This window comes from Phascolarctos cinereus, unplaced genomic scaffold (genome assembly GCF_003287225.1).
Source record: "Phascolarctos cinereus isolate Bilbo 61053 unplaced genomic scaffold, phaCin_HiC Scaffold_1;HRSCAF=81, whole genome shotgun sequence".
NCBI classification, from domain to species: Eukaryota; Metazoa; Chordata; class Mammalia; order Diprotodontia; family Phascolarctidae; genus Phascolarctos; species Phascolarctos cinereus.
The window spans coordinates 170,839,827-170,860,595 of NW_027555514.1; the positions used below are offsets into that span (position 1 = coordinate 170,839,827).

Here is a 20,769-nt window from a genome sequence, read left to right on the forward strand (position 1 = left end):
AAGCTAAAAGTCATTTTTTGGAAGGGTATATTTCCTATGGAATTTGTTCTTATATTTTCTCAAAGCATTGAAGTGTAAGGAAGCAAAATTTCCAAGAATAACACGGAAACACCAGAAGGTGACTGACAGTTGCAATAACATTGATATTGCTCTTGTTGGATCCCAGACTCTGAGCTTCTGTAGAAAGGTTTAGCAACATTTATATTCCATTTTTTTTTTACTTCCTTACCCTCTAGGCAAGTTTGATTTATCTATTTCTTTTGTCAAAATAGTAGATGGGATATATTATTTATTTTGTTCTTATTTTCTCTTTTCTTTTTCTCTTTTTGAAGCTGAGGAGTTCATAGCCTGAAGTCAAGGAAAATGTGTATAAAGCTTAATCCCATTATCATAAATTTTTTAAACCAATGTGGGGCAGGGAGAAATGTTTATTATGATTGGATTATATTGAAAAAGTAATGGATAAGTAGATTTTAAAAATTAATTTTTGTCAAGAGACCCTTTTGTTTGTAGGTAGAATATAAAATAATATTGTTTGTTTTTTTAAAAAAAAGAATAAGAATTCCATCTTTTTGCACATTTGCAATATTTTAAATTTTGATCACACCAGCAGCTGGCACATAGCACTACTGTCAAATGGATATTTTTAATAAATTAGTAAAAATTAAAATTCAGTTTTTAAATTTTGTCATCTATGAGTTTAAAATATTTAATTATGTTTTATCCTCTACATACAGTTTAATAATTTTGTTGGCATAGGGAAATTTAAAAAAATAGGAAATATTATTAGGCAGCTTAATAATACTAAAAACAAATTATGACTCCTGATTAGAATACATTTTGTATCCTTTATCTTTGCAGCTATTGTTCCTGATATAGATGAAATTGCAGCTCAGGCAGAGACTATGTTTGCTGGGAGGTAAAGTTACCACTTGCATTTTTTTACAATTTAATAGTAAAGAGATCTTTTTATTCAGATTGATAGTGATACTTAATACTGATCTGTTTATTTTCATGTATTTCATTTCTTCCTTCTTTCCAGACCTGATTTAAAAAAAAAGCAACTATATTCTTCTTTATATCAAAGTTGTAGCCTCTTTTCTACATGACATTTTTTTTAATCAGGTGAAGAAAGAATTAGATGAGAGATGTATTGCACTTTTCCCTAAATGCTTTACCTACATTTTCTCAAACAGCTACAAAATAAGAAATTACCCGTAGGTTCCCCATGTTACAAAATTTACCTTACTCAGAAAATGTTATATCTTTAAAATTTGAATTTAAAAATAATTTATTTTACTGTTATCTCTGTTTTGATGGAGGATAGATAAATTTGTTTCCTGTCATTTGGATTACGTAAGTTTGATTCCAGAAGTATAGTGCCTCTAGCTCATTCTACTATTTTTAGTTCCTGAAATTCTAATAGTAGCTAAAAAAATAGTATGTTTGAGTATTGGATTAATGTATTTCTTATACATGTCTTCCTATAGATTTTGACCTAAGATCTTTTTAGTTTCACTGTCCTAAATTTTCTGTAAAAAATGTCTGGCTATTAGAGAGAAAAGATTATTTGGATCTGCATTTCCAGTGTTAAGGATTTGGTTTCAAAAAACCAATTGATTCTGTTTGTTTTTATGATATAGCTTGCGACTACATTGGTGTTTTCACATTAAAGAATTTCCTTGTTCATTGGAAGTTGGTATCATCTTAATATTAGAATATTAGTTCCTACCATATATACCTATATTAGTGTTAACTTGTGCCAAGAAACAAAGCTCTTCTTCACATCTTAGTTTTCTCATCTGTGAAATGGGGGATAATAAATGTCTGTTCACTTTCTAAGATAAGAAATAGTGGTGTTGAATGAGATAACATATTTGAAGAGGTTTAAGCTCCTTAGAAAAAGTACTATGTAACTATAAGTATCTTAAAAATTATGTTTGACCTTATAGAAAAGAAAAAAATCCAGTGCAACTTGATGATGAAGGAGGAAGAACATTTTTACGAGTTCTTATTCATCTGATCATGCATGATTATCCTCCTTTGCTATCAGGAGCCCTGCAGTTGCTATTTAAGCACTTCAGTCAAAGGGCAGAAGTTTTACAGGCTTTTAAACAGGTAAGATTAATTAAACACCACTGAATCCATTAGGGGAAGCTCTACACATGTTGCTCATACTATAACATACATTTAGTGCTAGAAGGGACCACAGGGGCCTTTGAGGCCAACTTCTTCATTTTATGGATGAGGAAACAGACCTAGGGAAAATAAATGACTTGCCCAAGGTCGTAGAACTAAGTGCCTAAGGCACAGTTTTAACCTAGATTTTCCTGACTCCAGGCCCACTGTCCTAACCATTATATCATGCTGTTTGCAGTGTTATAAGGACTTATTTGCCTTTCCTAGGGTCTCATTCTGCCTTTAAGGACAAATGAATGAGTTTTGCTTAGCTTCAAGTTGTAGCCTATCACAAATAAACGTGTTTCACAAGTTAGTTTTAATTGATGTCTTACATACAAGTTAGAAGCATTTAATATAGTTCCCAGAATTTGCAGGAACATTTTCTCCTAATAAGACAGTGTTGAATAGTGGATCCAGGCTTGGTGTCAAGAAGATCTAGTTCAAATCTGACCTCTGCCATATACCATCTGTATCACTCTGGGCAAATCATTTAACCTTTGCCACCCCAGGAAACTTGCTAAGGAAATAAGTTTAAGCATACTGTCTAATCTGCATTGGTGGGGGAGTTTCCTCATAGGGAATTTTCTAGGCCAATAAAATCAGAGGTTTCAGTCCATAAAAAGCGACTTATGAAAGAATACTCATATTTGAATATTGAAGAATATTCTATTCAAAAAAATACTTTGAAACATCACATAAAGGTGTTTCTTAAGGAACATGTTGGTCAGATAAGTTTAAGAAGCCAATGATTTTATCTATAGGTATGCTCAAAGATGCTGGCAAATGGACCAGGCTTATTACAAAGAAAGAAATAAAGAGGTGTGGAAATTTTGTTAGGTATTTGTTAGATACTTCCAAACAATGAATAGATGAGTAAATAAAAAGCATTCATTAAACATTTACCATGTGCTAAGCACTTCACTAAGTACTGGGACTACATGGAAAAAGAAGGACAGCCCTTGCTCTTAATGAACTTATTGGGGAAAAATACATAAACAAGTTAACAAATAAAATTATGTTATTTTTAGGTACAATTATTGGTATCTAATCAAGATGTAGACAACTACAAACAAATCAAAGCTGACCTAGACCAACTACGACTGACTGTAGAAAAATCTGAGCTGTGGGTTGAGAAGAGTAGCACCTATGAAAATGGTGAAATGAGTGAAAGTCAAGTAAAAGGGGGAGAAGAGCCAAATGAGGTTTGTTTTAAAATTTTAGTTCACTGATAGTGTTTATTTTTTAAAAGTTATTTTTTTTTAGTTTTCAACATTCACTTCCATAAGATTTTGAGTTTTAAATTTTCTCCCCCTCCCATTTCTTCCCCCACTCCCCAAGACAGCGTACAATCTGATATAGGCTCTACATATACATTCATGTTACACATATTTTCCCATTAGTCATGATGTAAAGAACAATTAGAACTAATGGGAGGAACCATGAGAATGAAGCAATAAAACAAAATAACAAAGGAAAAGGAGGGCAAATAGTATCCTTCCCTCTGCATGCAGACTCTATATTTCTTTCTCTGGGTGTGGATAGCAATTTCCATCATGAATCGTTTGGAGTTGTCTTAGATTCTTGCGTTACTCTGAAGGGCCAAGTCTATCCACGTCAGTCATCCCATAATGTGGCTGTTACTGCATACAGTGGTCTTCTGGTTCTGCTCATTTCACTCTGCATCAGTTCATGTAAATCTTTCCAAGTTTTTTTTTTTAATTCTTCCTGCTCATCATTTCTTATAACACAATAGCATTCCATTACATTCATGTACCACAACTTGTTCAGCCATTCCCCAATTGATGGGCATCCCCTCAATTTCCAATTCTTTGCCACCACAAAAAGAGCTTCTATCAATATTTTTATATGTGTGGATCCTTTCCCCATTTTTATGATCTCTTTGGGATACAGACCTAGTAGTAGTATTGCTGGGTCAAAGGGTTTGCACAATTTATAGCCCTTTGGGCATAGCCCGAAATTGCTCTCCAAAATAGTTGGATCATTTCACAACTCCACCAACAATATATTAGTGATCCAGTTTTCCCACATCTTCTCCAACATTTATCATTGTCCTGTTTTGTCAAATTAGCCAATCTGATAGGTGTGATGTGGTACCTCAGAGTCATTTTGATTTACATTTTTCTAATCAATAGTGATTTACAACATTTTTTCATGTCTATAGATAGCTTTAATTTCTTTCTCTGAGAACTCCTGGTTCATATCCTTTGACCATTTATCAATTGGGGAATGACTTAGTCTCATAAATTTGACTTAGTTTTCTGTATATTTTAGAAATGAAGCCTTTATCAGAAACACTGGTTGTAAAAATTCTTTCCCAATTTTCTGCTTCCCTGCTATTCTTGGATGCATTGGCTTTATTTGTGCAGAAACTTTTCAGTTTAATGTAATCAAAATTGTTCATTTTGCATTTCATAATGTTCTTTATCTCTTGTTTGGTCATAAATTCTTCCATCCTCCATAGATCTGAAAGGTAAACTATTCCTTGCTCTTCTAGTTTGCTTATAGTATCAGTTTTTATATCTAAATCGTGTATCTGTTTTGACTTTACCTTGGTATAGGGTGTAAGATGTTGGTCTATGCCCAGTTTCTGCCATGCATTTTTCCAATTTTCCCAGCAGTTTTTGCTAAATAGTGATTTCTTATCCCAGAAGCTGGAGTCTTTGGATTTATCAAATAGTAGATTAGTACAATCATTGACTGTTGTGTCTTGCATACCTAACCTATTCCACTGATCCACAACTCTATTTCCTAGCCAGTACCAAGTAGTTTTGCTGATTGCTGCTTTATAAATACAATTTAAGGTCAGGTACAGCTAGGCCACCTTCGCTTGCATTTCTTTTCTTTAGTTCCTTTGTTATTTTGAACTTTTTATTCTTCCAGATGAATTTTGTTATTGTTTTTTTCTAGCTCAATAATTTTTTGGTAGTTTGCTTGGTATGGCACTGAATAAGTAAATTAATTTAGGTAGAATTGTCATTTTTATTATATTAGCTCAACCTATCCATGAGCAACTGATATTTTTCAAATTATTAGGTCAGACTTTATTTGCATGAAAAGTGTTTTGTAGTTGTGTTCATATAGTTCCTGATTTTGTTTTGTCAGCTAGACTCTGAAATGTTTTAGAGTGTCTGTAGTAATTTTAAATGGAATTTCTCTTTCTGTCTCTTGCTGTTGAGCTTTGTTAGTAATATATAGAAATGGCGATGATTTGTGTGGGTTTATTTTATATCCTGCAACTTTGCAAAATTTGTTTATTATTTCAAGTAATTTTTCACTTGATTCTCTAGGATTCTCTAGATATACCATCATATCATCTGCAAGGAGTGATAGCTTTGTTCCTTCTTTACCTATTCTAATTCCTTCAATTTCTTTTTCTTCTCTAATTGCTACATCTAACATTTCTAGCACAATATTGAATAACAGTGGTGATAGTAGGCATCCTTATTTCACCCCGATCTTATTGGAAATGCTTCTAGTTTATCCCCATTGCATATAATGCTTGCTGATGGTTTTTGGTAGATGATCTGTGTCATTTTAAGGAAGACTCCATTTATTCCTATGGTCTCTAGTGTTTTTAATGGGAATGGGTGTTGTATTTTGTCAAATGCTTTTTCTGCATCTATTGAGATAATCATATGATTTTTGTTTGTTTTGTTGTTGATGTAGTCATCTATGCTGATAGTTTTCCTAATATTGAACCAGCCCTGCATTCCTGGTATAAATCCTACCTGATTGTAGTGTGTTATCCTCAAGATAAGTTGTTGTAATCTCTTTACTAATATTTTATTTGAAATTTTTGCATCTATGTTCATTAGGGAAATTGGTCTATAATTTTCTTTCTCTGTTTTAGCTCTTCCTGGTTTGTCAGCACCATATTTGTATCATAAAAAGAATTTGGTAAGACTCCTTCTTCACCTATTTTCCCAAATAGTCTGTGTAGTATTGGAATTAATTGTTCTTTAAATGTATGATAGAATTTGCTTGTAAATCCATCTGGCCCTGGAGATTTTGATGGCTTGTTCAATTTCTTTTTCTGAAATGGAGTTAAGTATTTTATTTCCTCTTCCATTAATCTGGACAATTTATATTTTTGTAAATATTCATCCATTTCATTAAGATTGTCAAATTTATTGGCATACAGTTGGGCAAAATAGCTCCTAATTATTGTTTTGATTTCCTCTTCATTGGTGGTGAATTCACCCTTTTCATTTTTGATGATAGTGATTTGGTTTTCTTCTTTCTTTTTTTAAGATCAAATTAACCAAAGGTTTATCTATTTTATTGTTTTTTCATAAAACCAGCTCTTAGTTTTATTTATTAGTTCAATAGTTTCTTAATTAACAGTCTTAATTAATTTCTGTATCTAACGGATTATGTTATTCCCTCTTTGAACCAAATGTGATGAAAGTAAGTTTCAAATAATGTTCATCTCCCTCTCTTCTTTCCCTCTACTTATCTGGCTTTTGTCCCTTTTCATAGGATGTAATTTATCCTTGTCTACCTCCTCCTTTCTTCTTCTCCCAGTACAATCCCTTTTTTCCACTTATTTAGATTTTTTACCTTCACATCAAAGTCAACTTAAACCAAAGCCCTCTGTCTAAGTATACCCGCTTTTAAATGTCATAATGACATTACAGTTCTTGAGAGTTACAAGTGTCATCCTCCCTTGTAGGGATGTAAACAGTTTGCCCTTATTGATAATATGATGTTGTTTTTTCTTTCCTGTTTACCTTTTTGTACTTCTCTTGAGTCTTGTACTTGAAGGTCAAATTTTCTGTTGATTTCTGGTCTTTTCATCATGAAGGTTTGGAAGTCCCCAATTTTGTTGAATATCTGTCTCCTCCCCTGAAAGATTATGCTCAGTTTAGCTGGGTAGTTGATCCTTGGTTGTAATCCAAGCTCCTTTGCCTTATGGAATATTGTATTCCAGACCCTCTGATCTTTTAAAGTAGAAGCTGCAAGGTCCTGTGTAATCCTGACTGTGGTTCCATGATATTTAAATTGTTTCTTTCTGGTTGTTAGCAGTATTTTTTCTTTGATATGGTAGTTTTGGAATTTAGCTACTATATTCCTTGGCATTTTCAATTTGGGATCTCTTTCAGGATATGATCAGTAGATTCTTTCCATGACTAATTTGCCCTCTGGTCCTAGGACCTCAGGGCAGTTTCCTTTGATGATTTCCTGAAGGATGTTGTCCAGACTCCTTTTATCATCTTGGTTTTCAGGTAGACCAATAATTTTTAAATTGTCTCTCTTGGATCTATTTTCCAGGTCAGTTGTTTTACCAATGAGGTATTTTGCATTTTCTTGTATTTTTTCATTCTTTTGTTTCTGTTTGACTGATTCTGTCATAGAGTCATTAGCTTCTACTTGCTCTATTCTAATTTTTAAAGAGTTGTTTTCTTCTATTAGATTTTGTACCTCCTTTTCTATTTGGCCCATTTTACTTTTTAAGGACTTGTTTTCTACAGTTAATTTTTGTCCTTCCTTTTCCAAGCTATTCACTCTCTCTTGCATACCTCTCATTTCTTTTCCCAATTTTTCTTCTGTCTCTCTTATTTCACTTTTAAAATCCTTCTTGAGCTCTTCCAAGAAGGCTTTTTGGGCCTCAGACCAGTTCATATTTCCTTTTGAGGTTTTGGATGTAGATTTGTCAACAATGTTGTCCTCTTCAGAATTTCTGCCTTGGTTTTCCCTGTCCCCATAATAAGAATATATGTTCATTTTCCATTTCTGATTTTTGTTCATGGTGTTTGCCTATTTTCTGATTTTTTTACAAAGCAGAACTATTGCGTTCTCCTGATGGAGCGAAGTGGGCACTCACCCAAGCTTCTTTTCCTCTTCACCAAGGCCTGGCTCTTGAATGTTTGGTTCCTGGTCACCCGTCCTTGCCCAGGGATGTCTCGCTGCTGGTGGATTTCTGTCAGCCTTGGGCTCTTTTTCTAGAATTGTGTTTCCCAGAGGTGTGTTGAGGCACCGGGTGATTTCACTACTGGAGAATGCCATTGCCTGTGGTCATTTTCTGAGCTGGTGTCTACCAGTTCCCCTTCCTGTACTGAGGCTCTTGGGGGTCCTGGTGTTGGCACTTGCCTGTTCCACTAACCTGAGTCTCAGGATCTCCCCTTGGTATGCTAAGGTGGGCTTGCCTCTGGCTTGCTGGGACGTCTCCAATCCTATACTGCTCCCCCTCCCCCAGAGTGAGAAAAGCCTTTCCCATTAATTCTCCACGCTTCCTGGGGTAAAAGACTGCTGTGCCCTATCTTTTTGCTGGCTCAGGGTTTTTCCTGGGTCAATATTTTCTGGGCTTTGAGAGGTCAGTGAGGGAGGGTGAGAGTGACTTACTTCTTACACTGCCATCTTGGCTCCTGGAAGCAAAACTCTCAAGAATGTTTTAAATGATATATGTGGTCCTATATGCCTTAGAGTACATGACATTTGAGCTCCCCACCAAGTTAGATATTTTGAGATTCTACTTACCTAATAATGTATTTCCTCTTTCTGTACCCTTGACACCATACACAGTCAGTCCTTAGACTAGTGTTCTTGGAAGTGAGAGGGAGATAGGGTTGAGCAGTAACCAAGCTTGAATCCTTTAAGGTGGAGTAGACAGATTTTGAATCCCACTTTTTGTCCTAATGGCTCTTTTGTCTATCTCCTCATCACCTAAGTTGTTGTTGATGAGTTCTTGGGACCCAGTTGAATAGGACTGTTAGCAGTTGTTTCACGCCTACCTGCCAGCTCTCTTCACTGGTTGAGGTGTAAGAATTGAACAGTATGTAACTATAAAAACAATATGGTGTATAATTACTGTACCTAAAATTCATACATTGCTTCATCCTAATGATTGGAGACCTTATAATATATTTTAAGTATTCAACATATAATATATGTTTCTTCCTATAGCTTACCAGATTAATTGGGTATTATTCTGAGTCTTCATTGTAGATACATTTTTATTACTTCTTAAGAAGTATTTCAGATGCATGAATAGATAAATATCCTAAACTGAACTTCCTAGTTAACAAATCAAAAAGAAAATTTTTTGAAATTCCTGTTTAGAAGTAATTTATCTCATGTATCATTTATGCTTTTTATGATGTTTTCCCTTGTCCTTTGAACTATTTTTTCCTTCCCTCAAGTAATTTTCTAGCTATGTGACTAGGCAAGTCACTTAACAGATCTGCCTCAGTTTTCTCGTCTGCAAAATAGGATTAATAATACTACCTATACCCTGGGGTTGTTGTGAGAATAACATGAGATAATACTTATAAAGTGATTTGCAAGCCTTAAAGCAATATATAAGTGCCAGCCATCATCATCATCATCATCATTGTTATCATCATCATAATCATCATTTCTGAAATAAAGTAAGGAATTTGTTGTATTGGAGTTTGACTGTCATAACTATTGTTTCTTCACCAAAAATTGTTGTTATGAGAATCTAAAGAAAATTGCAATTTCAAATGATGGATGTGTATTAGGAACAGCTATTCACCTAAGGGCTAATGTGATCTTGTTTTCATATAAATTTCTTATTACTAATAAGCAAAACACAAAAATGCCTTCGAGGAATAGCTTCTCAATAGAATGATTGTCCAAGTTCTCATGTGGCATATGAAGCTATTTTAAAGCTTAACCAATTCTTAATAGCAACACATTTAATACATTTTGGTGCAGCAAAACTTTGTAGGAAAAGGGTTTCTCTGATTTCAAAACCTACCTGTGAAAAAATAATTTTCCTTATTGTTTTATCAATTACATTCGATTGAGGTGAATTTAAGATAATGATTCCTTGGTATTTGTGTGTATGGTTTATTATCTTGCCCTTGTAAATAAACTCTCTTTTATTGAGAAAACTCAGTGGCACATAACATGAGTAAGATTGAAGCTTTCTAAGAATGACCTGAGGGAAAACCCTGAGATCCACAACTGCTGCTAAATCTTTTAACTTGTTTTCTTTATTTTGTTTTTATTCATTTGCCTATCTCACTTGCACACAAGCTCTGGACACTAATCAATTAGTCAATAAATATTAAGTGCCTTTATACCAGGCTTTTAAAAAAAGCTTTGTTAAGTGCTTTATATATAGTCACTCATTTGATCCTTACAACATCAACTCCAGTAAGATATTTATCTCCATTTTGTAAGCGAGGAGACCAGCAGAGAAGAAGGAACTAGTTTTGGCATCTGAGGACAGAAGTTCACATTCTGACTATTACTGACTACCTTTCTGACCCTGAACAAGTTACCCATCCTGTTTGGCTCTCTAGTTTCCTCATCTGTAAAATGGGAAATTTGTCCTGGGTGGCCTTGATGATATAATACCTATTGATAGTCTAGGAAAAGAATTTATATCATTTCAAACTTTGAACTTATTTTGATACAATATGCATGTCAACTATCTTAGCCCAATGTATACAGCCTAACTGTATTAACTATTTTAGATAGCAGATTTTAAAAAGTTGTATTCTAGGTCATGTATGCATAAAATCAGAAGAGTGCCATATTTTTTAAAAAAACAAACCAAACCATGTGTTCTTAGAAGGTTAATAATGATTATAAATAAAAAAAAATACTACAAAGTCCTAAAAAAATTATACTGCTGACATAATAAATTTCTAGCCTATCATGAGGTTGACCAACATTTAATCACCAAGCAAGTTTTCAGTTTAATCAAAATTTTTTTTTCTTTTGAAATGAATACACTTTTGCTTTTAAAATGGAAATTTATGGGAAGGTAGTATTTACTTAGTTCATTCAAGAGCACTTATAAAATACCTGTTATGTGTAATACACTGTTAGATAAAATAAATATGACAAAATCCTTGTTCTCAATGAACTGGTAGTCTAATAAAAACAATTTATTAATCCATACAAATTTAATTCAGTGATAATTTAATAAACACAAGGCATTGTGGTATAAGTGCTGGGAAATGAGGATAGACACAAACTGACCCTCTTTTCAAGCAGGAGTTATTGGTGGAATTGAAAATGTGAAATCTGCTTTGTGTCCAAGCTTCGTGGAGCTTATCCCATAAAGTGATATTTAGTGGAATAAACTAAGTAGATCTATATGTACCATTGTAGTGGAAAGGCAGCCATTCCTTTGTGAATACAGTAATACAGTGAATACATAAAGATCCTCCTTATCCAAAGATAAGCAAACACTAGTTTGTTGACCCTGGCTAAGTCATTTGACCTCTTAGTATTTAGATAACTCTCTAAGACTATAAGTTGCTGGCCTGCATGGGTGGGGGAAATTTTTTTCTCATCAGAAATTACAACAATAAAATATCAGCAATAAAATTACAGATCCAGTTAAAAAAAATCTGATTAGTGTTATGCCCCTATATGATGTTGGAGATGCATGTGATGGGATTGGGATCTGGGCCTCAGAAAGGAAAAACCCTGGACTTTCCCACATGGCCAAATCTCTGGTGTATATCAACTGGCCTTTCATTGTGGCTACACCCAATCTCCCCTCCAATTGTCTTGAGTCCCTATGGCCCCAGGCTACTTCCCACCCTTGGTAATTCTATTACCTCATGGACTACTTGGCCACTCCTAGATCCCTCCCACAGGCTTTCTGTATATAAGATCCATCTTGTCTCCATTAAGATGCTTAGATTCTTATAATCTATCCACTGCTTACCCATGTTCAGACAGGCTCATTAAGAGTCTGCCCAATATGATGGATCTTCAATAAACCTTGTCTTTGGCTGAAAGAAGGCTTGGGTTGAATTCTTTGGGACAGGACCTGCGTGTTGTGATTTTGGGGTCCCAGGACCCCTGAACCCCCAAACTGCATCACATGGAGATCTACTATTTCTGTTTCATATTGTCAATGACTTTTTATTTCAGAAGCCTTCTCATTAGACATTTTATAAGATTAAAGTGACAGTAATTGATGTTGTTTCTATCAAAGTTTCAGTCCTCACTAAATATTCACTTTCCTGAACCTTAAGAAAAATGCAGTCTGCCTTCTGAAGAAGTTTGTGCCACCTAACAAGGCAGCTGATATCCAATAAATAACACAAGTCTCTATCTTCAGTATGATTTCATTGCCCCTGTGGAAAGTCATGATAGACAGTGTCTGTCATGGGGGTATAACCAGTCATGATATGTATCCAGGTATCTCCAGTCTTTTAGTGGTTTTATTATCTCAGGAAAACTACTTCCCTGGGATTCTTATAGATATAATAAACATTTACAAAAATTACTTTTTAATGTAATAGAAGGTATTCTTTACAGATTATCCCTTTCACATTAATAAATGTTTCATATGGTGTATCTATGAGAGACAGCATGGCATAGTGACTAGAAATTGGGTAAGAGCAGGGTTCAAGTTCTCTCTCTAACACATACTGACTGTGTGACCCTAGTTAACTTCTCAATGGTCCAGGTAAATCCTTAAGAGTATAAATTGGAGAGGAAGTGCTGACCAGCTTTGGTGGAGGAAGTTTCTTTATCTGGGGGTGGGGGTGGAATGGTTCTCTATATCAGTGAAATCACAAGTGTAATCCCTATTCCATATGGATTTGTTGTATTATACTGCCAGACTCAGTTCAAATATCACCTCCTCCACAAAACTGTTTTTTACCTCTCCCTAGTTCCATTCATCTGCTCAAATTTTCCTTAAGACAGCTTTGGTTTCTCCTTACTTGAAAGGTAGATAATTCCCTAGCCAACTTAGGTGTGTATCCTTCTAAAGGAATTTAAACTCCAAAGGCAGAGACCATTTTGTTTTTGACTTTGAGTCACAAGGGCCTACCATAGATGCTTAATATATTTTGGCATGGTACTATAGATGCTTAGTTAATGTTTGTCAGTCACTAAATTACAAAGTTGTTTTGACAAGCAATTCATGTTTGTATAGCACCTCAAAGGTTTGCAAAATGCTTCTACAAGTATTGTCTTGTTCATATTGATATAAAGCAATCATTTATTTTTGAGTATCTCCTATGTAGGCAGCACTATGCTCTAGGCCTTGTGGTGGATACACTAAGACATGTTCCTTGTTCTGAAGGTCTTAGAGCATATATGATGAGATAGAACTAATCCACAACTAATAATTATATAAACACATAAGTTTAAATATCTAACTGCCAGTATTGGTGCCTGTAAGTGTAATTAGAGTTTAGATAAACGAGAAGATCACTGGGCAGAAGTAGTTGGGGAATCTATCAGTCATTCAGTTAGTCAGGCATTCACATGTTAAGCCCTGTGCTAAGTGCTAGGGTAGCCTCTATTGAGAAGGTGGGTCTATAAGGATAGCTTAGAGTTGGAAGGAATTTTAGAGATTGTCTAACCTCCCTCCTTATTTCTTAGAAGAGGAAACTCTGATCTAGAAAAGTTGAGGGTCTTCTAAGGTCAGAGAGATAACTAGTTTTGAGCTGGTCTTTGAAAGATGAGCAGGAAATGAATCTATGTATTATTTGTAAAGGACAATGAGAAGACCATATATAATGAGGTATAGGAAGTAAAGTTGAATAGGTAGGGTGGGGATAAAGTATGTCGGGACCTGAAATTTAGTCAGGGAAGGAATATGAACAAAAGTTTCAAAAGAATTGCAAACCATCAATAACATATGAAAAAAATGCTTCAAATTCCTACTAATAAGAGAAACATCAATCTAAATAACCCTGAAGTTTTCACTACACTCTCATCAAACTGACTGTGATGCTAAAAGATAAAAATAGGTAATACTGGAGGAGCTGTTGGAAGTGTGGTACACTAATATATTTTTGATGGAGCAGAGAATTTGTCCAGTCACTCTGGAAAACAATTTGGAATTAAGAAAAAAACTACTCAACTGTTATACCTTTTGATCCATTACTTCCACTATTGGATACTTACTTCAGAGGAGGTCAAAGAGAAAAAGCTGCAATGGGTACAAAAATATTCCTAGTATCATTTTTTTTTGTAGCAGCTTAAACCTGAAAGCAAAATGTGTATCAGTTAGAGAGAGGATGAAACAATTGTGATATATAAGTGTAATGGAATAATATTATACTATATTAAATAATGAATATGAACAATTTAGAAAAAACACTTAGGAAGACTTAAATGAACTAATTCACACTGAAGTAAGCAGAACCAGGACAGTAGTTTAGCTGGTACAAAAATTTCAATGAAAACAACATTAAAAGGCAGCTGAACTTAGATTAAATGCAATAACCAGTACTGGTTTGAAAGGGCAGATGATGAAATACTTCTCTTTCCTCTTAATTTTATGAGGTTAGCTATGTATACCAAATGTTGTGTATGTAGATGTAATTTAATGTCAGTCTTGCTTGACTGTTTTTCTTTATTTACAAAGGAAGTGTTTTTTTTCTTTTGTTGGAGTTTGGGAAAAATCCGTATCAGGAAATAATAATAGTACAAAAAATCTCCCAAACGTCACCAAAGAAAAAAATTAAAATGGGTGGGAATGGGAATAGTCTGTACTTGGTTTGGTAGGCAGTAGAAAGGAAGTATAGATCCTTGAATAAGAGGGGTGACATGATAAAAATGATACAGTATAGATTAGAAAAGGGAGATAGTTAGAAGGCTGCTATGTGAATTCATTTAAGAGATAGCACATGAGGGCACTGACAGTTGGAATAGAGAGAAAAGGGTAAACCCAAGCAATCTTTAAAAGGAAAATGTTATTTAGTAACAGATTATTTATAGCAAGTGAATTATAGGGAAAAGCCAATGATGGCTCCAACATTTTAACTCATAAATAACAAAATAATTTTCGTTGACCAATGATCCAGTAGCAAAAGGTAATTTTAAGTTTCTGCCAACAGGAAAAAATCTCATATCAATGTAACCAAAAAGAAGCAGGCATTATGCATACTAACAGATCTACACAAATAATAATCCTTTGTTTTGTTAACAAACCATTGCAAAGACACCCATACCCCCAACACTGTTGACATTGTTTTTAAACATAATGGTCAAGCTTTGTGCTTGCTTGGAAACCAAAGTGCTACAGAAAGGATTAATGTAATTCCTTATTTCAGCCCTAAGGAAAACACTTCCAATAATATAAAAACTGATTTGTTCTCAGTGGTCAGTCTAGGCTGGGAAAAAAAGGTAGGGGTGAAAGTACGTTTATTAGTTGATGCCCTTAAATCCCAGAGACACTAGTTTAAAATCAGGGGTCACATCGTCCTTATGTTGATCTGCCCTCTGTGTGTTAGGAGTTGACTGTTAACAGGTCTGCGGTAACCTCAGCTTCTATATTACCTGTTATATTTATAGCATTTCTCTTTATTAAACTGATCTTTCAAAGCATCATGAGATTATACCATTGTTTGTTTCAGATTAAAAGATTTGAAACTCAAAGGCCAGTGTGTGACAAGTAGATATTGTACCAGTAGCACAGAGGACAATTACTAATTCATCAAGTTGGAATACTTGTCAACTTCTTAATGGGAAAAGGGGGAGAGTAACTCCAGAAACCTTGTTATAATGACTTGTCATTATGGTCCAAATCTGTTCATTCAGCACAGTTTTATGAAGAAAAAAATAGATTGATTTTATTCAAACCACTAGGCCAGGAGAAACCACCTACTCATACTCTATCTTGAGTGGAGCAATGGGAAGATTCCTTCATCTGGAGGCAAGACTTGGGGTCAGATTCAGTTCTTGTCTCTGTTACTTTCTACCCGTATGATCTTGGGCAAGTAATTTACCATTTATGGACCCTAATGTCTTTGTTTGTAAGATGAGAGAGATAAACTCAATGACTTGATAGTCCTTTGAGACTATATTAGTAAGACAAGAATGTCCACCTTCTGCAGGAAGAGTTTCCTCCAGCTGCTAGTATCTTCTCCTTTCAGTCTTCCATCTTTTATACACACACACACACACACACACACACACACACACACACACACACACACACACACACACACTATACATACCTAATTATTGACATGTTTTATTTATGTGTTTCCTGAGGTTAGGGACTATTTTTGCCTTTCTTTGTATCCCCAGTGCTTAACAAAATTCCTAGCACATAGTAAGTGCTTAACAAATACTTGTTAACTGACTGCCTATTCATTTCTTTAATTTGACATCTATGAACTGACTCACTAAGAAGAAAGTTAACAGTCAGGCAGATTTCTCCAGAAAAGACTCTTGAAATCTTTTTTTCCCTCAGGTATCACTAGCTTGTCTACACAGTGCAAACAGAGTTCACATTGACCTTGCCTATTTTACCTCTTGCCAGATTTTACTTTTGACTTATTAGAATGCCAGAAAAAGATAATTGTCATCACTAGGTAAAGGATGCTTCTAGGTGGAACTTATTTGAACTGGAGAGTAAGAAGTATTAGGCAAGTAGCACAAAAAGCAGTGTTTTCCATAGTTTCCTAAAGTGCTTTCTTTTATTCCATTGTATACTTTTAAATTTAGTTATTGATTATGACACCTCTGTCCAACTATATCTTTATCAGATAGACTACAGTCACTGTACTATGTAGGCTGGTCTAATGGCATACAAATTTGAAATATTTGATTAATCGTAGTTAAAAAAATTCATGCAGAATAAGATATACATTCTCACATATGGCCAATGTATTGCTGAAGTATACATATTTATTACAAGGGAGGCGTTCTGCTCAGGAAATGGAGATGGTGGGGGGGTAGATATTGGCCAGTGATTTATGCACACACACACACACACACAAACACACAAAACGCATCAATGAAGCATTTAAAAAGATACATGGAATTAAATTTTTAAAAGTGCAGAAGGGAATATAAACAAATAGAGCAATTTTATCACACCTAATTATATATGCATATATACATAATTACATAAAAGTTCATAGCTTCTTTTACAAGTGTCATTTTTGTATACTGAAATGTTTTTGAATGATTAAGTTCAAGCTAAAAATAAAATTTAATTTAAAAATAGCATAAAGTAACTTGTAATTTCTGAATAAAAGGTTCAGGCTAAAAATATAGAGAAGTTCAACTTTCTATAAGGAGTTACCTTTTTAAACAGTACTTAAATTTCTCATTACTCAGTCGAGTCACTTACTTTTGGACTTTAGTGGTCCTGTCTATAAAGGGGAGGTGGAGAGAGGAGTTTGGCCAAATGATCTCCAAGATCTCTTCTAGCTCTAACGTTTTGTGATTCTATGTCTTCTGACTCCTAAAATAATGACCCTAATAATAATGTTATTCTGCGTCAGAATAGTTGTATGTACATCTAAGTAATTAGACCTTTACAATAGCACAGAGAGATGGATGTAGGATAATATGTTTATCCTCTAACCAATTCTAACTTACCTTTAATAACTGAGTATAGCCCCTAATTAGCCACAATGTATCAAAACTTTTCAAGCTGGCCACCTGGTAACATATGTTTTAGCTCATGAAATTCTGTTTACATAATCCCCCAAATAGCTGTTTCTCATACAAAACAATAGGAAATAACTAGAAGTTTTGGTTGATCTAAATAGCAGCTTGGGTAATATTCAAAGTGTAAATTCATCCATATGATAATTGCTGATATCTTATGTCTGTTATATAGAATTATGCTTTAAAGGAAGCTAAGGACTCATAGTTGCGGAAGCAATAAAGGCATACATTTCAGGCACTGAGGTCAGTCTGTGTAATAGCACAGAGATGGAATGTCAGTTCAATCTACATGAACTCAATTCAATTTAATAAATGTTTATTGAATGCCTACTATGTGCCAAGAACCATGCCAGATGCCAGGGTAACAAAGACAAAAATAAAACAATGCCTGCTGTTAAAAGAGATAGGTCAGTTTGACTGCGATGGAGAGTGTATAAAGGGTAGTAATAAGATTCAGTTCAGTTCAGTCAACTTGAATTATTTTCCAGGAATTAAGGTAAATTATTCCTGTGACTCCTCAGAGACAGCTATAATTGTCTTTATGAACTCATTATTAATTTTGACCATCTTCAGTTATTAAAGTCAATTTTTTCCTGTTTCTCTTCTCATGAAGATTAGTATTTTCTACATTTTCCCTCTTCTGGAATGTATTGCATAGTTTTGTATTTTCCTAAATCTTACCAGAAGCTACAATTGTTAAAACAAAGGGACAGCTTTTCTTCATATCTTTATCAGATAAATGGAATGAAATATATCTGCCAAAACTTTGCCAATCTTTTAAAAATCATTTTCCTGAAAGTTGATAGATATCAGACATATCTTCTCTCTATATCAGGATTCTTAATAGTCTGTTTAGATTTGGTAATTTCTTAGCTCCATTTTCTCTAATAATCTGGTTTTTTTTTTTAGAAAAAAAAAGTATGCTTTTGTTAATAGTTATTCACCCATGTGAGCATGCAAGGGGAAATTTTTTTTTTTTTGTTGCAATTTCTACTTTCTCATAAAAAAATTCACCCTGTCATCACATGTGCACACACGCACACACAGACACCCCTCAGTTGTCTCATTCACTGATCTCATATTCCTTTGGCTTATAAATAGTTCCATTTATCCTAGCCAATTGGGCTGTCATCTATGTATTCCCCACATTGATTTTGTTTACGTATGCATTTTTAAACTCTTGATTTTGTTTTGTAATCTCTCATGATTGAATATAATGCTTAGTATTTTTTAATGTCCATCTTCCCTCTCTTTTTCCTCCCCCCCCCCCGTTCCTAGACTAGTGGCCTTATTAATAATGCTATTTTGGTAAAATGCTGAAGAAAAACTTCAGTAGAGTCCATATACTCTGTGTCAAAGATGGCTATTTTCCTCTTTATCCTTTAAGTACTCTCCAGAAATTCCAAATATGTATAATAACACTCCTGGAAAGAAATACTTAGGTTAAAGTTCTTATGTAAGCAATCAATAGTAATATTTATTAATAGATTCTCTACTATTTATCCTACTGTCATGGAGCTCACAGTCTAATGTGGGGAACAACATGCAAATAATTATGTACAAACAAACTATGCATAAGATAAACTGGAGATAATCAGCAGACAGAAGATACTAGCTAATGCTAGGTGGGCTCAAGAAAGTCTTCTTGGAGGTGGCATTTTAGCTGGGACTTGAAGAAAGCCAGGGAAGCCAGGAGGTAGAGATGAGGAGGGAGAGCATTCTATTCATAGGAGACAACCAGGGAAAATGCTAGGAGGTGGGAGATGGAGTGTCTTGTTTGAGGAAGAGCAAGTGCTACCAGTGTCACTGGGTTACAGAGCTGCACAGGAGTGGGAGTAGGGCCGAAACAGTTTCAGGTCTCGTTAGACTGGAAAAGTCGGAGGAGGGGAGTAAGAACTATACTGCCTCAGAGACATGTTTCAGGGAAATGTGTGGTTTAAATTAGTTTTTTTATTTAACATGAAGCCATAGGGAAGCAGCATTGTACAGTAGAAGGAGTACTGGCTTTGGAGTCCAGAAGACCTGGTTTCCAATTCTTGTTTTCCTACTTACTGCCAGTTTGATCTTTGTTAAATCCCTTGTCCTGCCTGGATCTCAGTTTGCTCATCTGTAAAATGTGGAGGTTCAAGCTGATGGCCTTTGAGATCCCTTACATATAGCTCCAGAACAATGATCCTTTGATTTCCAGCAGGAACTATTTTCATTGGTCTGTTATACATGGTACACAGCCATAATGAGAGTTTTAGATCATGTATAATTATAAGCTTTTAATCCGTGAGAAGGGCTGAGAGAAAGTGGTGATGTCTAGCAGAGGTGTAAAACACTGGCTAGAACCGGATTAAAATGTAATTGGGAAATATTTAATGATATGAAAATACAATAAAATAAAGGTAATACTATATTTTAAAATAAGTCAATATGTGGCAGGGAGGGATTCTTATATACAGGATTAGTGGCCCCATTTCTATTTGAGTCTGATACCACTGTTATAGAGGCTAAGGGATGGGGGAGGAGTATTTAATTCTAGAGGAAAAAAATCTTGACAGAGAGGAAAATGTTCTTGGTTTTTTTTTTTTTAAGGCAATTGGGGTTAAGTGACTTGCCCAGGGTCACACAGCTAGTAAGTGTCAAGTGTTTGGTCTGAGGGCAGATTTGAACTCAGGTCCTCCTGACTTCAGGGCCAGTGCTCTATCCATTGTGCCACCTAGCTGCCCCATAATGTTATAGATGATGCTGTCTATTGCAGTATATCTAATACTGAATAAGATTATAAATTTTTTTTAGATTTTTTTAACCTTTCATATCTATTATCTTTATCCTCACTATTTCCTCTTCATTTTTACTTCCTATTAATTCTGATAATTGCTGATATCTTATGTCTGTGTTATATAGAATTATGCTTTAAAGGAAGCTAGGGACTCAGAGTTGCGGAAACAATAAAGGCATACATTTTAGGCACTGAGGTCAGTCTGTATAATAGCACAGAGATGGAATAATAATCGCTTATAATTCTAAGGTTATACATAATTTTACATACTTAATTTTGTTTGATTTCTTCTATGATTAATTTTTAAAAAATATTTTCATCAAGTCTTAATATTTTAAAGCAAGTTGAGACATTGGAGATCCTTAGGCCAAACATCTGATTTTATAGCTGAGGAAGCTGAGACAGAAGCTGGTGTGCCTTAGTGGTGTGCCAAGTCACTG

The 20,769-nt window shown here is 34.6% G+C and overlaps 1 protein-coding gene across 1 annotated transcript in view; it reads left to right on the forward strand.

Moving 5' to 3' along the window:
* ITPR2 (inositol 1,4,5-trisphosphate receptor type 2) overlaps window positions 1–20,769 on the forward strand; it is a 509,346-nt gene that overhangs the window by 231,817 nt on the left and 256,760 nt on the right. The window contains exons 24-26 of the mRNA XM_020965011.2: window positions 862–919; window positions 1,953–2,118; window positions 3,210–3,383. Of these exons, the coding sequence (XP_020820670.1) occupies window positions 862–919; window positions 1,953–2,118; window positions 3,210–3,383 (398 nt within the window). The remainder of the gene's footprint in view (window positions 1–861; window positions 920–1,952; window positions 2,119–3,209; window positions 3,384–20,769) is intronic.